General features: G+C 40.9%; 1 protein-coding gene across 3 annotated transcripts; it reads left to right on the top strand.

Moving 5' to 3' along the window:
- The first annotated feature begins 1,766 nt into the window (after positions 1–1,766).
- On the top strand, positions 1,767–10,700 carry LOC144218904 (high affinity immunoglobulin epsilon receptor subunit beta-like). Of its 3 annotated transcripts, none has more exons than XM_077748888.1 (8): positions 1,767–1,890; positions 4,518–4,566; positions 4,975–5,131; positions 5,549–5,680; positions 6,305–6,361; positions 7,259–7,402; positions 8,724–8,825; positions 10,049–10,700. In XM_077748888.1, exons 3-8 carry the CDS (start codon positions 4,976–4,978, stop codon positions 10,172–10,174), a joined length of 717 nt encoding a protein of 238 aa, XP_077605014.1. In that variant the 5' UTR covers positions 1,767–1,890; positions 4,518–4,566; position 4,975; the 3' UTR covers positions 10,175–10,700. The 3 variants fall into 3 exon arrangements, with proteins under 3 accessions (XP_077605014.1, XP_077605015.1, XP_077605016.1); XM_077748889.1 differs by having other exon boundaries at positions 4,501–4,566; XM_077748890.1 differs by lacking the exon at positions 4,518–4,566.
- Positions 10,701–14,382: the final 3,682 nt, after the last annotated feature.

Below are 14,382 nucleotides of genomic sequence, written 5' to 3'. Positions count from 1 at the left end.
GGAGTTGTCCAGGTTCCTTTGGCTGGTGCTCCTCCTGCTGGCCAAAAAGGGAAAAGTTCACTCCTGCTCTTGCTAAGCAAGAACATTAACAAGGAATTGTTAGCTGACTTGCCACTTTTTTGCAGTTTCTTACTCATCCATTTTGCTAGATCCTCAGATCCAGTTTCTATCGTTTCCATATTATACCGGGAAGTTCTGTTATCAAGCAACTTATTTTAAAGTCTGGGCTACTTCAAACTGAAGAAGTTCAGTAACCATCTGTGCATTCCCTTTATCAAAACTACCCTTTGGGGCCCCTGGGTGGCTTAGTCGGTTAAGCGTCCGACTTTCGCTCAGGTCATGATCTCGCGGTTCGTGGGTTCGAGCCCCGCATCGGGCTCTGTGCTGACTGCCAGCTCAGAGCCTGGAGCCTGTTTCAGTCTGTGACTCCCTCTCTCTCTGACCCTCCCCTGCTCACGCTGTCTCTCTCTCTCTCCTAGAAATAAAAAAATAAAAAATAAAAAAACCCCACCCTTTTTATTTATAAATACATCCTTAGCAATATTTTTAGTGAAAGACGAATCTGGGTCTTCAGTACCATGTCACTTCTGATGCCAAATGTTCTGATGGTAGCAGTTAGGGTTTAATTTCTAAAGAAGACTCATAGGATCCAACTGGACTATGCGTACAACTTTAGGACATATTTTGCAGGATTAGGACACGATATAGCAACAGCGTTAAACTAAAGCTGTGCGTTCCAGCTAAAGACTGCCTCGTTGCAAGGGCTCCATAATGCCAGGCTTGTGCCCCAATTGCCCTGCCTTCTTCTTTCTGTTTTTGAGAGGGAATCCCAACAGGAACCCTCAGGACCGGGGAGCCCTCAACTGTATTGGTTTGGGGGCTTCTTATGCCTGGCTTGACACACAGGCATGTTATTCAACCAGTCCCAATAACATACCATCCTGCGATCTCACTGAAGCCACATGCACATCACTAGTCACACTGTTATCGATAAATAACGCTGACAAGTTGGCCCAAACCACCGAGAAACTCCTGAGTCCCATAGTTACAGAGCAACACAACGAATCAATGTGCTCATGCCTTGACCAAGGGTCATCCCTCCACAGGTGCTCCCGAAAAACCACTCAGGTCTGTTTTCAGCTTCCTGAAATTAACCCTCACGACACAGGCCTGCGTTTTGACAGGCTTGGCTTGACTAATTACTCCTTGTGTGATCTTGGATCAAATCACAGCTTCCTTTTTTTTTTTAATTCTAATATATAGATAATAAGTAGACCCCTGTGTCTGTCATGTCAGGACTGAAGAAGGAATTCTGAACACCATTCACTATACCTTGTTCGTAAACATTGGTTCTGTACATGTGACTCTCGGATGTTTGAGATAAGAAGGAAACGTTACTTTAGCCTTTCAAAAGCATACTCTCAGCAAGGAGAAAAAGCATTTGGCAGAGAAGGGGGGCCAGGGTTTGAAGGCACCTTTTTTGATAGGGGCACCTTAAGAACGTAACTAGAATTAAACAGAGCTATTCACATAAATGTGATTTAGGGAGTTTGGGTCTAAATAAAAGAATCAAGTGGAAACAGATACAGTGGAGTACGTACCATCAGACAAGATCAGGAAACTGTTGAAATATCTCTGTTTCTGAGCGTGGTAGATTGTTGATTATCCTCCGATAATATTAAGGCTAGCTTATCTCTACCGCCCTTGTATTTGACCTAAAGTTGAAAATAAAGAAGCCTAGAGTAACAATTCTACCATAACAATCTTTCTCCATAGAGGGTCAACGGCAGGGTTGACTGGGTCAACTCGATGAACGGTATGAAACACAAGGTTGCAAACCAGGATAGCTTGCGACTTAACACCCACCAGCAACCTGGGATAGACATCAAGGTAGGCACAGCTCATTTTCGGTTTTATATATTTCTGGTTGAGTTTGGCAATGATTCTGTGCTTGAGCCTGGACTGAGGATCCACAAAATCCCTGGATTGGGAGCAGATCTGAGCTGGAAGAGTGAGGACCCAAGGAGGGGAAGAGAGAGCAGAAAATTCTTTCTCTACCAACTTGGCAGTCGCTCTGTGCCAGTATTTTCTCTTACTATTATTTGTGTAGTAAAGATATAGGCACAGATAATATTTTTACAAATACTTTATCTACTGCCCGGAGTCCACAGACAGCAGCTTTTTGCCTCATTTGCTTAAATGTTATATAATTAAAAAATTAATAAATCATTGTAGGCAGAGTTAAAGCCTCAGCCCTGAGCTACTGGCCCATTTTCCTTCCTTCTGGATTCAAAGACAATCATTATTTTCCCCTTCCCAACCATGTAAGATTTTTACCACACAGATGTATATGTGTGCTCATACACATGATAGGGCAATGTTTTATTTTACAATTAGAGTTCTGAAAAATAAGATTATCTTCTTCATCAGAAGCTGAATATACCTTTTTTTTAACTTTGAAATACACAGACAGAAAGGTCTGTGGAGGCAAGAGAGTGATAGAAGTAATTCAGGAAGTTTCTAGAGCAGCATGTGCCACCCTTAATTTCTGTCCGTCCTTTCCATCAGAATTCATCATTTATCCATAAAAGTGTTACTTGATTTTGTTTTAAAATTTCAACAATAGATTCCAATCTTCCTTTCACTGTTTGCCATTAATTTATTTAAAAAGTAAAGGATGTTCTCCTGTTATATTCCAAGTGATGTTCTAGAAGCTAAAGAAACAAAGATCAAGAAAATCTCGTATACTAGCATGTCAGTCAGAAAATGAAACATTTTGCCACTAGTTTTTATATTTGACTTAATATATTATGTAGTTGATTTAACCTTTAGAAGAGAGGCGTTTCAGTGAGGGTGGCATAACCTGATAATCTATGTATTTTTAGTGACAATGTAAATAGATAAAATCTTTTGGCATGGAATTTGGGATCTGTAACACATGCTCTTATCCTTATGCTTTGATCTAGTAATCCCACAAAAGGGAGTTTATAAATATAAATGTTAAATGCATACTTATTTACAGTAACAAAAATAGGTCACTTAAAACATATATGGCATCTAGGGGCACCTGAGAGGCTCAGTCGGTTAAGCGTCCAACTTCAGCTCAGGTCATGATCTCATCGTTCGTGGGTTCAAACCCCATGTTGGGCCCTGTGCTGACAGCTGAGAGGCTGGAGCCTGATTGGGATTCTCTGTCTCCCTCTCTCTCCGCCCCTCCCTCGTTTGTGTTCTCTCTCCGAAGAGTAAATAAATAGAAATTTAAAATATACATTTATGGCATCTTGAAAACGCTTAGTAGATCATACCATTATTCTTTTTTAAAAAATTGTGCAAACACTGCTAGGAATTTACCCAAGGGATACAGAAATGCTGATGCATAGGAGCACATGTACCCCAATGTTCATAGCAGCACTCTCCACAATAGCTAAAACATGGAAAGAGCCTAAGTGTCCATCAACAGACGAGTGGATCAAGAAGATGTGTTTTACCTATACCATAGAATACTACATGGCAATGAGAAACGATGAAATCTGGCCATGTGTAGCAACGTGGATGGACCTTGAGGGTGTTATGCTGAGCGAAATAAGTCAGGCAGAGAAGGACAAATATCATATGTTTGCACATATAGGAGGATTAGGAGGAACTTGACGGAGGAACAAGGGGGAGAAGAAGGGCGGAAATGGTGGGGGAAAGGGAGAGAGGCAAACCATGAGAGACTCTTGAATGCTGACAAAAACTGAGGACTGATGGATGTGGGGGGGAGGGGGGGATGGGCATGGAGGAGGACACTTGTGGGGATGAGCACTGAGTGTTATGTGGAAACTAATTTGACAATAAACTATTTGTAAAAAGAAAAAAAAATTGTGCAAACAGAAAAGTGATAATTAACAGACACTTGGATAGATTTTTAATACATAATGTGAAGTGTAAAACATTTAGAGACAAGAGTGCACATAAATCATAATTAAACTTTCAAAGGCCATTTTTGTACATCAGCAAATACTGGAATGGAATGAAGGCAAATACTGCTACTTGTGTCCAGTTAACTTTTCTCTATTTTTTCACAATCTTATAATGCATTAACATGTTAGACACAGAAAAATAGTATAGCTTTCTGAAAGAAAAAAAAGTAATGTAGGCTTAGAAGGAAAGGTCAGTCAAGTGAGGTCCGTTCTGTTGTATGCTAAAAATGGATCATATTGAAATTTTAGGCAATGATACGGAGAATTCATAGGAAAACTTAAATTGCTCTATTCTGAGGAGAAAAAAATTAACTGGAAACACGCATCACGTTTCAGATTATTAAATAACTTCAATGAATTGTCTCAATAACATTACGTCAGAAGATCCTTATGAGGTCTAAATCACAGCTGAAGAAATAGAAACTCAGAGAATGTATGTGAATTGTCTGAAGCCACTGCGCAAATAACTGGGGAAGTCGGGATTCATGCCCGGGTGTACCTGACCTTAATGTATGCATTCTTTCCATCCAATCCACAGCTTCATTTTTTTTGCAGATGTGTGAGAAACAACAGAGGTGTCCCCTCTACAGTGGGTTTCTGGAAAGTGAGTTTCTGGAAAGTGGTAATAAATCCAGTGGGTTTCTGGAAAGTGGTAATAAAGCTGTCCAAGTCTCTGTTGTATTCTTATCCCTGCCTGTCTCCCACTACTGTCCTCCAGAATTCCATATTCCGTTGATTCCATCCTGGAGAGCTGTAGAACCCCCCATCCCTCCCAGGCCTCAAGTAAGGGTTGCTTATCAATCCTTCAGATAGATTTGAGAGCCAGGTTAACAAGTTTTACATGTGATCCATTTTCTCAGTGCCTTCCCTTCCTATGAAATACAATCCTCTCAGGACTAGGAAGCACTCGGTGGCTTTCTTTGAAACACCTCCCAGAAATGTGTGTGGCATTTTGCACACTGAGGGCGGTAGGGCTTAAGGAAGAACTTTGACTACATGTGGTGTCTTACAGGATGAGCCGTGTCGTTGCTACTGAGGGGATTGTGGAGGGCATTTCAGCAAATGAAATTCACAATGCGCAAGTGGGACAAGCAGATGCATCTGATTTAACTCAGCGTCTACACAGCAAGCTGCATGATTTCCTTAAAAAGAATCTGCAATCCCTGGGTGTAAGTTACCTTTAGTCCTACAGACATTTAGGGGTGAGTTATGGGAAATTAAATGGTCTACAATTTTATTTGGGAGGAATTATTTTATGCCAGTTCACAAGATTGGGTAAAAAGTGGGTAAGAAAATATATCTGGGAGTCCATTTAGGTCAGATGTTTTGGTTTGAAGGTGTTCCAGGCTCCCAGAGTTCAAATGGGATGTTTGTGCCCAAATATAATATTCCCATTAGGTAATAACCATCCACAGGGCTTGGTAAACCAACACCATTTCTTCGGATTTCACTCTTCCAAGATTATTTTTAAGAGCCAATGAAGGTGGAAAAGATAACATGTGATTCACACGTGACCTTGAGATTGAGGGAGAAAAGTCTAACAGAGAGAGTTTCTACTTTCCCCCTTGTATTTTTTGTTCCTCCAGGTAGCTCAGATAATGATTGGCTTGAAATGTTTCTTATTTGGGATCATGGAGATTTTTTTTTACTGGCACTTGGACTTGAGGAATCTTTTATTCTGCTTTTATATTGGCTACCCATTCTGGGCTGCGGCATCTGTGAGTATATCTGTTTGAACTACTTTGGGAATCAAAGAAGCTATTTAGCAGTTATAAATAAAGGGAAAAGTGTATTTTATTAGTTTGTCCTCTCTTTTTATAGACAATGGCTGAGACTCTTTTTTAGACTTTTTTAGAGACACTGTGCCAAGTAGGTAGGGAATTTGTAAGAGAGAAGGTGACAACGGACCTTACCATCAGGACCAATTGTAAATGTTTGGCAAAAAAAAAAAGTGCTCTTGAGTCCCATGCTCCCCACTTTGAAGGGAATCATTCTTACCCGAGATGTTCCAGGTGTACTTTGAAAGCAAACGAACTTTCATATTGGAATATATTTGGACAGATTAGGATGGGGGTGTACAGGGCAGAATCATTCATCCCATCCGACTCTATCACAGTCGATGGCATCTACCTTGAGCTCCTGCCTCACCTTCTTCCCACATCAATATTCTTCCATCCATATGCCTAAAATGGACCCAGATTCAACTCGGTTCAGTTCGATGATTTGTTCTTTAGGAATATTCTGTTGGACTGGGGTTCAGGTTAAGTCATCTAAGGTGGAGATGGGTGATGGGGACAGGAAAGTGTTCTCCGCCGTTAATGTCTTCCCTGTCTTATGAACAGTTCATCATGTCTGGATCTTTGACCATCTCAAGTACAGAAAAACAAACAAAATTTCTGGTGAGTATCATTTTCCCTTTTGCTCACTTAATGAGTTAGTAAGAACAGTTGACGTTGACTCTGACTCTCTAGAGGAGGCCAAACCAACACAAAATTTGGATATCCCAGTCTGTTTCATTGACTTGCAACCTTTTCTTCAATCATCTATTTCATTGACTTGCACATTTTTCTTCAGCGATCCATTAACTCTTTAGAAAATGAGGCATACACTTAGTTTTTTAAAGACAAGAATGTATCCTGGGTGCCTGAGTGGCTTAGTTGGTTAAGCGTTTGACTCTCTACTTCAGCTCAGGTCATGATCTCACAGTTTGTGAGTTCAAACCCTGCATCAGGTTCTGTGCTGACAGTGCAGATTCTGCTTGGGACTTTCTCTCTCTCTCTCTCTGTCCCTCCACCTCTTGCTCTCTCTCTTTCTCTAAGTAAATTAAAATTAAAATTAAAAACAAGAGGAGAAAGTATCCAACCGTCTGAATTTTAGCCTAGTAAGAAGCAAAGTAAGGGAGTCTTTACATATAGATCCTTGTTTCAATGGTTGAGGGAGACATTTTGGAAGGCTAAAATGGAGAGGGGTGCATGTTTGCATGTTTGTATCAGGGAGCTTCTAATTCAGGGTGGACATATTCAAGATCAGTCCTACCAGTGATATCAGAACAAGTAGAACACTCATAATGCTGGCTCCACGGCCTTTCATTTCTGGGGGACCACTTAATTCCGCCTCTCCCATGATGTAGAGTGGGTTGCCAACCAACTGCTTCAGTAAAACAGGAAATTGAATTACTTATGAAGGACCCCTTACATTAGCCCACAGAGCCAGGGTGTGCCTCAAGGGTACTGCAGATGTGTCTGGAAACACAAAGTGTCCTGAGTATTTCTGTTAAATGTGCTATTCTCTTCCAGATTGGAGTCAGTATTGGAGCTAACATTATCAGCACACTACTTTCAAGCACTGGGATAATTCTTCTCTCAGTGAATTTAGTTGATGTATTCTTACTTGATTGCTTGGAGTTACCTGAGTGTTCATTGGTTAAATCTTTTATAACTGTAAGTACTAATTTGCTGGATGGTATGTTCACATGTGATGCTTGTTTTCAGGTACCTCAGCTTTCAGTGACTAAAGCCTACAATGAAGTTTCTAAATGTTGAAAAGTAACAGGAAAACAAACAAATAAATATAATCATGAAATTTGTTTTAAAAACCCCAAAATGAAACAAAAACATGATTGCAGAATTGCAGGATTATGTGTGTGCATTTCTGTGTGTCATTTTAAGAACATGTACTTTTATTCTTCCAAATTTTCTCTGATGAACATGTGCTGTTCTAAAAAGAAAATGATAAAAAGACAGCTTATAGATCAGTGTGCCCAGAGAGGAGGGAGTGAGCTGCAGCATTAATTGAGGATTGGCCTCTGGATTTCTGGTAGTGAAAATGATACAAAATTTGAGAGCTGGTCTGAGTCCTTTTAATGTTAATTTAAAAGACCAATCGAGGGGCACCTGGGTGGCTCAGTCAGTTAAGCATCCGACTTCGGCTCAGGTCATGATCTCACGGTTCGTGGGTTCGAGCCCCGCATCAGGCTCTGTGCTGACAGCTAGCTCAGAGCCTGGAGCCTGTTTAAGATTCTGTGTCTCCCTCTCTCTCTGACACTTCTCTGCTTGTGTTCTCTCTGTCTCTATTTCTCACAAATAAATAAAAAAATATTTTTAAAAAGACCAATGTAGGGGCGCCTGGGTGGCTCAGTCAGTTGAGTGTCTGTCTCTTGATTTCAGCTCATGTCATGATCCTAGGCTCATGGGATCGAGATCCACATTGGGCTCTGCACTGAGTGTGGAGCCTTCTTGGGATTCTCTCTCTTTCTCTTCCTCTGCCCCTCTCCCCATGCTTTCTCTCTCTGTCTCAAAAATTAAAAATTAAAAAAAAAAGTAAAAGACCAATGGAATGCTAGTAAATCCATCCTTTCTGTGAGTAAAGTTGAGTCACATGATGTTTGTGTATGTGTATGAATGTGCGTGTGTGTGTGAGAAAGAGAGAGAGAAGTCGTTGTGTGTTCAGTGTTTGACCAACACGTGTGAAGAAATGGCTGAAATAGGAGCAACTAACTCTAGAATGGTAAGAGAGTTCTTTTGCAGAGCTCTGCCATTTAGAATTCCTATAACTCATATTTGTTTCTGTAGGAGTTTACTTATGGCTGCTCACTGAGGCCAGGTTTGTGTCAGACCCAATATGGTGCCTTACCAGAATGTGCGTGTCTTGGATAGGAAGTGCACTGTTCTGCAAAATATCCACCAATCCCGGCCCCTTGCCCCCGGACAACCAGGATGAGCACATTGCAGGCTAAATTCTTGCTCCTCTTCTCTTCCATAGAGTATTGTGATCCTTCAAATGATACTGACTTGTGTGGAGATTTTTATTTCGTTCTCACTCTGTGGGCTCACTTATACCGTGGATGGCAATGAGGTCAGCTGGGTAAGTAGCTTTTTCTATGGAGAAGGTGAGGCAGCATTTAAAGCATCTCGAAGAATCATATGTGCTAATTGTTAACTTCAGTCTCTGGTTGAATAGAGAATTGGCAACAATGACAACAAAACACCCCCAAAAAAATCCCTCTTAATGGCAAGATGGGAGATAGGAAGTTAGAGAACAATAGTTACGTGTTACATTCACCAGCCACTCATTTTCTAAATAGTCCTTTGTACAGACACTTCATTCATAGTCAGTTTCCCTCATTCCACACATTTATTTCTTATTCATCCCTCTAAGATGTACTGAACACGTAATATATTTACTGTGTTGTGCGATAGGGAAACAGCAGCTTTTCCCATATCTTCAACAATTCGCCCATAATTGAATAAACGCTTAACGACAAAAATAGCAGCCAAGTAAGAAATACAATAGCTCTACACATACGTGTGATTTTGATATTAATTCCACACCTCATAACTTTTCATGGAATCCCATCAGTCATTCACACCCCAACATGTTCATGTGCTCATGCACACAGACATATTCGTGCGTGTGTATGTAGTCTCACATTGTCACATGTGCGTTCCTCCATCATAGATTCCGTAAAGCCCTCATAAATGGTTGGCCTTGCTACATCTGAAATTTATCACACTGATATTTCTGTTTCCATGTCCCTAGGACAAAAGAGATGGGGATATATCTCGTGTTAATGGATAGCATTTTATGATTTTTTTATGGAATGAATGACCCTCTCTCTTACTACTACTCAAACTCCTGTAGATGCTGGCATGGACTGTTGGCTACGTAAATACCTGACAAGATCACTGAAAAGATGTATTTTACGGTAGTTCCAGACGTGGCTGGAATTGCCCTATCTCTGCCAAGGCTGTTGTGAAAACATTGGCTGGTCAGGGTGTTTCAGCTTTGGCACTATTGACATTTTGAATGAATAATTATGTGTGGCGGGGGTCATGATCTGGGCATCGCCAGATGTTTAGCAACATCCTTGGCCTCTATTTGTTAGATGTCAATCACTTCTCCCACTCCCAATTTTGACAACCAAAATGTCTTCTGACATTGCTAAATATCCCCTGGAGGGTAAAAGTACCACCAGTTGAGAATCAGTGGGCTACACAGAGCATTGCAGCAAAGCACTTACAAGATCAGATAAAAATCACTGAAAAGCCTGGTAAATAATTGTAGATGTGATGATGTCCTATTTCTAGGCTTCTGCACTAAGCTGCTTGATCAGATCGCATTCTGAAGATCCTTACCAAGACTTACTGACTCAACATGAAACTTATGAAGACTTAGTGCTCCAAGACATAGACCTTGTTCACTCTGATTCATGAGACATCATTTTAACATTTTTTATCACACCAGTGCATCGTGGATCCAAGATGGCAACCAAAGACAGATCTTCTGATAGGAATCTTATACAAATACCCTGCTCCCCATGTCTTTTATTATGCAATTTCATACACACACACACACACACGCACACAATTATCATGTATATGTGCTTAATTTCATAGTTGACCAGCAAATACCAGTATTAGCATTCCATGACCTAATAGACCTCTTTTCATTCGGATGCTCTATTACTATTTTTAAGCAAATTTTAGTTCTTAGGCTTCCGAGAGGAATTTGTTGTTACCCACTTGCCCCTTCCTAGAAACAGTACTGCCCTCTGGGTTGACAGTTTATTCAAGTGAAAAATCTTTGTACAAATAGTTTGGGTAAGTAGTGGCATACCATTCAACACTGGGTCCAATCTAAGTTCCTTTGACTGTTGAATGTAGCAGCTCTCCCTTGCTGGTGTCAAGGTGAATTTGAGAAAATATAATGCAATACAAAATGCATACTAACACACTCTAATGTATGACATATAATAAAAATCTAATGCAACCTCATTATTACCTGAATGCAGATTTAATCACTCTACTGCTCAATCAGTTGTTTTTTTGTTTTTTTTTTAATTTTTTAAATTAATGTTGCTTTCTTCTTGGTGACTATGTATCACAGTGGGTTTTTGTTTTTGTTTTATAAGGCACTATCCAGGGTTTGGTTTTTCAACAGCAGATTTTGAGATTAGGATTTGTGTGTCTATTTTTTAAGAAGTGAAGAAAAGCATCAGTAGGGAGGAAGAGAAGATAGAAGATAGTCAGATGAAGATGGCAGGGAGAGCCTGCTCAGGCTGCCATAAAAGAATACCACAGAATCAATGACAGAAATTTATTTACTCACAGCTCGGGAGGCTGGAAGTCCAAGATCAAGGTGTCAGGTGGGTTGCTTTCTCTGAGGTCTCTTTTCCTTGTTTGTACATTGCTGTCTTCTTGCTGTGTCCTCAATGGTCTTTCCCGTGTATGTCCGTGTCCTGTGTCCTAACCCTCCTATTATAAGGACACCAGTCACGATTGTATTGCATAAAATATGACTTCATTTTAACCTAATTAACTCTTTGAAAGACACTCTCTTCAAATACAATCCCCTCCTGAGGTATTGAGGATCAGAACTTTAACAGATATATTTTAGGAGGACGCAAGTCAGCCCATAACAAGAAAATACAACCAGTAAAACGTACATTAGCAAGCCAGTTCCAACTGTATGCGAAGTGGATCTTAGTTTAGAAGGAAAAATCTAGGAACTGTATTTATATATCAACTCCTAGCTGTCACTGTTTGAAAGCTGTTCTCGGGAAGTATGAAGTCCCTGGCAATATCTTCCTGCCATGCACATATATAGGACCTACCTCTCTGGGGTTGGAGAAAGTCCTCAGGCAAAGAATCTAGAGTGTACTCTAGAAACAAGGTCTGTGAGACATGGGTGGGTCAGCGAGCAAACAGCATTGGCCAAATCATGTCTTGCTCAACTACACTCATTTCCTACACTAGAGTCTTTTTTCACATGAAATCTTCTTTAAAAAAAAAAAAAAAGATATTGCAATAGAGGAACAGGTGATGGTATCCAGAGCTACAGTCATTCTGAAGCTTCAATAGTATCCATCAATTCCTTCTTTTAAGCTCCATGTTAGATTCCACTCACCCTCACCCAGGACTTCTGATGTCTCAATTTCTTTTCCATCGGGGCAGCCCAGGCATCCCCCTGTGGGAGGACTGAGCCTCTGGTTTCATGCGTTCTCCAGGCTGTGGTTGTTCCATTTACTTATTTGTGGTTTTTACGAGACATGGAAGTCTCAGGAGGCATGCTGGTGAATCCCATGAGTTCCTGACATAATTCTCTACCCTCCTATTATTTAAGAGCAATACTAATTCCTCAAAGTGTATCTTCTATACACTATCTTCTTTCATTTTCTTCTGATTCACTGGTTTGAAGATTCCAAAATGACTCACTGTTACTAGTTTTGGTGGAAGCCTTACGGTGTCCCTGGTAAATGCATCACCCCTGCCTCGTAGGAACCAACACTCAATTTCAGCAGAGATTAAACTTCCAGGAACAAAAGCATAAACTGTACAAATGGATCATTGAGATTTTTCAGGGGCGCCTGGGTGGCTCAGTCGGTTAAGCATCCGACTTCAGCTCAGGTCGTGATCTCACAGTTCATGGGTTCGAGCCCCACGTCGGGTTCTGTGCAGCTCAGACAGCTCAGAGCCTGGAGCCTGCTTCAGATTCTGTGTCTCCCTCTCTCTCTGCCCCTTCCCTGCTCACGCTGTCTCTCTCTCTCTCTCAGAAATAAATAAAACATTTAAAAAAAGAGATTTTTCATAAGAGGGGTCACTATCCACTAGGGTTATAACAACACATAATAGCCACTGGCTCAGAGATACATATAGCAGTGTAAAGGACAAAGCCTCAATTCCCCAGAGTATGACAGTGTCTTGCTGTATATTTAAGAAGTCATTCTGGCATGCTATCAAGAAGAAATTAAGAATTTCTGTTCATCAAAGGACATTCTTGGGACAATGGAAACAGAGGCCACTGACTGGGAGAAAATATTTATAAAGCATATATTTGATAATATTCATGTATCCAGGATACATAAAGAACTCTCAAAACTCAGGGCGCGTTGGTGGCCCAGTCAGTTAAGCATCTGACTTCAGCTCAGGTCATGATCTCAAGGTGGGTGAGTTCGAGCCCCAGGTTGGACTCTGTGGTGACAGCTCAGAGCCTGGAGCCTGCTTCAGATTCTATGTCTCCCTCTCTCTCTCTCAAAAATGAATAAAAACATTAAAAAAAAAAGAACTCTCAAAACTCAATAACAAAATAGCAAACAACCCTAGTAATACATGTGAAAAATAACTGAAGACACTTCACCAGAGAAGATACAGTGATTACAAATAAGCACATGACAAGGTACTCCATATCACTGGTTCTGAAGAAATGCAAATTAAGGGCACCTGGGTGGCTCAGCTGGATAAGCATCCGACTTCAGCTCAGATCATGATCTCACCGTTCCTGGGTTCGAGAGCCCATCACGCTCTGTGCTGACAGCTGAGAGCCTGGATCCTGCTGCGCATTCTGTGTATTCCCCTCACCCCCCAGCCTCTGCCCCTCTCCTGCTCGTTCTCTCTCTCTCTCTCTCTCTCTCAAATAAATAAACATTAAGAAAAAAAATTTTTAATGCAAATTAAAACACAAGTTTCTTCTATACTCCTATTAGAATGGCTAAAATTAAAAAGACTGATCACAACAAGTATTGGCAAGAATGTGGAGAATAGAGAGGCACCTGGGCTGCTCAGTCAGTTAAGACTCTGACTTCGGCTCAGGTCGTGATCTCACATTCGTGGGTTCGAGCCCCGCGTCAGGCTCTGTGCTGACAGCTCAGAGAATGGAGCCTGCTTTGGATTCTGTATCTATCTGTCTCTCTGCCCCTCCCCTCTCATGCTCTGTCTCTCTCTGTCTCAAAAATAAATAAAACATTAAAAAAAATTAAGAATGTGGAGAATAGAAACCCTCATACACAGCTGGTGGGAATGTGAAATGATCCAATCACACTGGAAAACATTCTGGCAGTTTCTTAAAACCGTGAACACATACTGATCACCCAGATGCTGCACTCTTGGGTAAATGCCCAAGAGAAATAAAGGTATATGTTAACATAAAGGCTGTACACAAACATTCATAACCGCTTTATTTGTAATAGCCCATAACTAGAAACACTTCCGGTGTCTTTTAACAAGTAAATGAATAAACAGATTGTGGTGTATCCAAACAGCAAGATACTACCACCAAGCAATAAAAAGGAATTCAGAAATCACCCCTTGTCACTTGTAACCAAGAACATGCTCTTTCCTGGTATGTGAGACAGCATTACAATCTGGCTGGATAGCTTAAAAAGTATGGATTCAGACTCCAAGTCTTCCTCATATTACTAGACCCAGATTGCTCAGCCCTGTGTTTCTAGCAAAATGGTGGAGGTTAGGTCATATCAGGTTACAACCCACCCACTCTCCGATCTAGGGAGTGAGATCTTATCACACCCCACTTTTGTTCCCCAAGCTCATTTCATGCTAGAGGAAAACAGTTCTCCAAATAACCAGCCAACAGAGAGGAGCTATCTCTGCACCAAGACTACTCACTCAGGGTGGGTCTCCATAAG

The sequence above is a fragment of the Crocuta crocuta genome, unplaced genomic scaffold (genome assembly GCF_008692635.1).
Source record: "Crocuta crocuta isolate KB4526 unplaced genomic scaffold, BGI_CrCroc_1.0 scaffold323, whole genome shotgun sequence".
Lineage (NCBI taxonomy): Eukaryota > Metazoa > Chordata > Mammalia > Carnivora > Hyaenidae > Crocuta > Crocuta crocuta.
The sequence above is the reverse complement of the archived record's forward strand: the minus strand, read 5'-3'. Positions and strand labels throughout refer to the sequence as shown.

What these genes read in the sequence shown, in the direction of transcription:
- LOC144218904 (XM_077748890.1), top strand. Translation starts at nt 4,976, where the DNA reads ATGAGCCGTGTCGTTGCTACTGAGGGGATTGTGGAGGGCATTTCAGCA. An exon ending in CATTCTGGGCTGCGGCATCT is followed by an intron (nt 5,681 to 6,304) that starts GTGAGTATATCT and finishes TCTTATGAACAG; the next exon opens with TTCATCATGTCTGGATCTTT. An exon ending in TGGTTAAATCTTTTATAACT is followed by an intron (nt 7,403 to 8,723) that starts GTAAGTACTAAT and finishes TCTCTTCCATAG; the next exon opens with AGTATTGTGATCCTTCAAAT.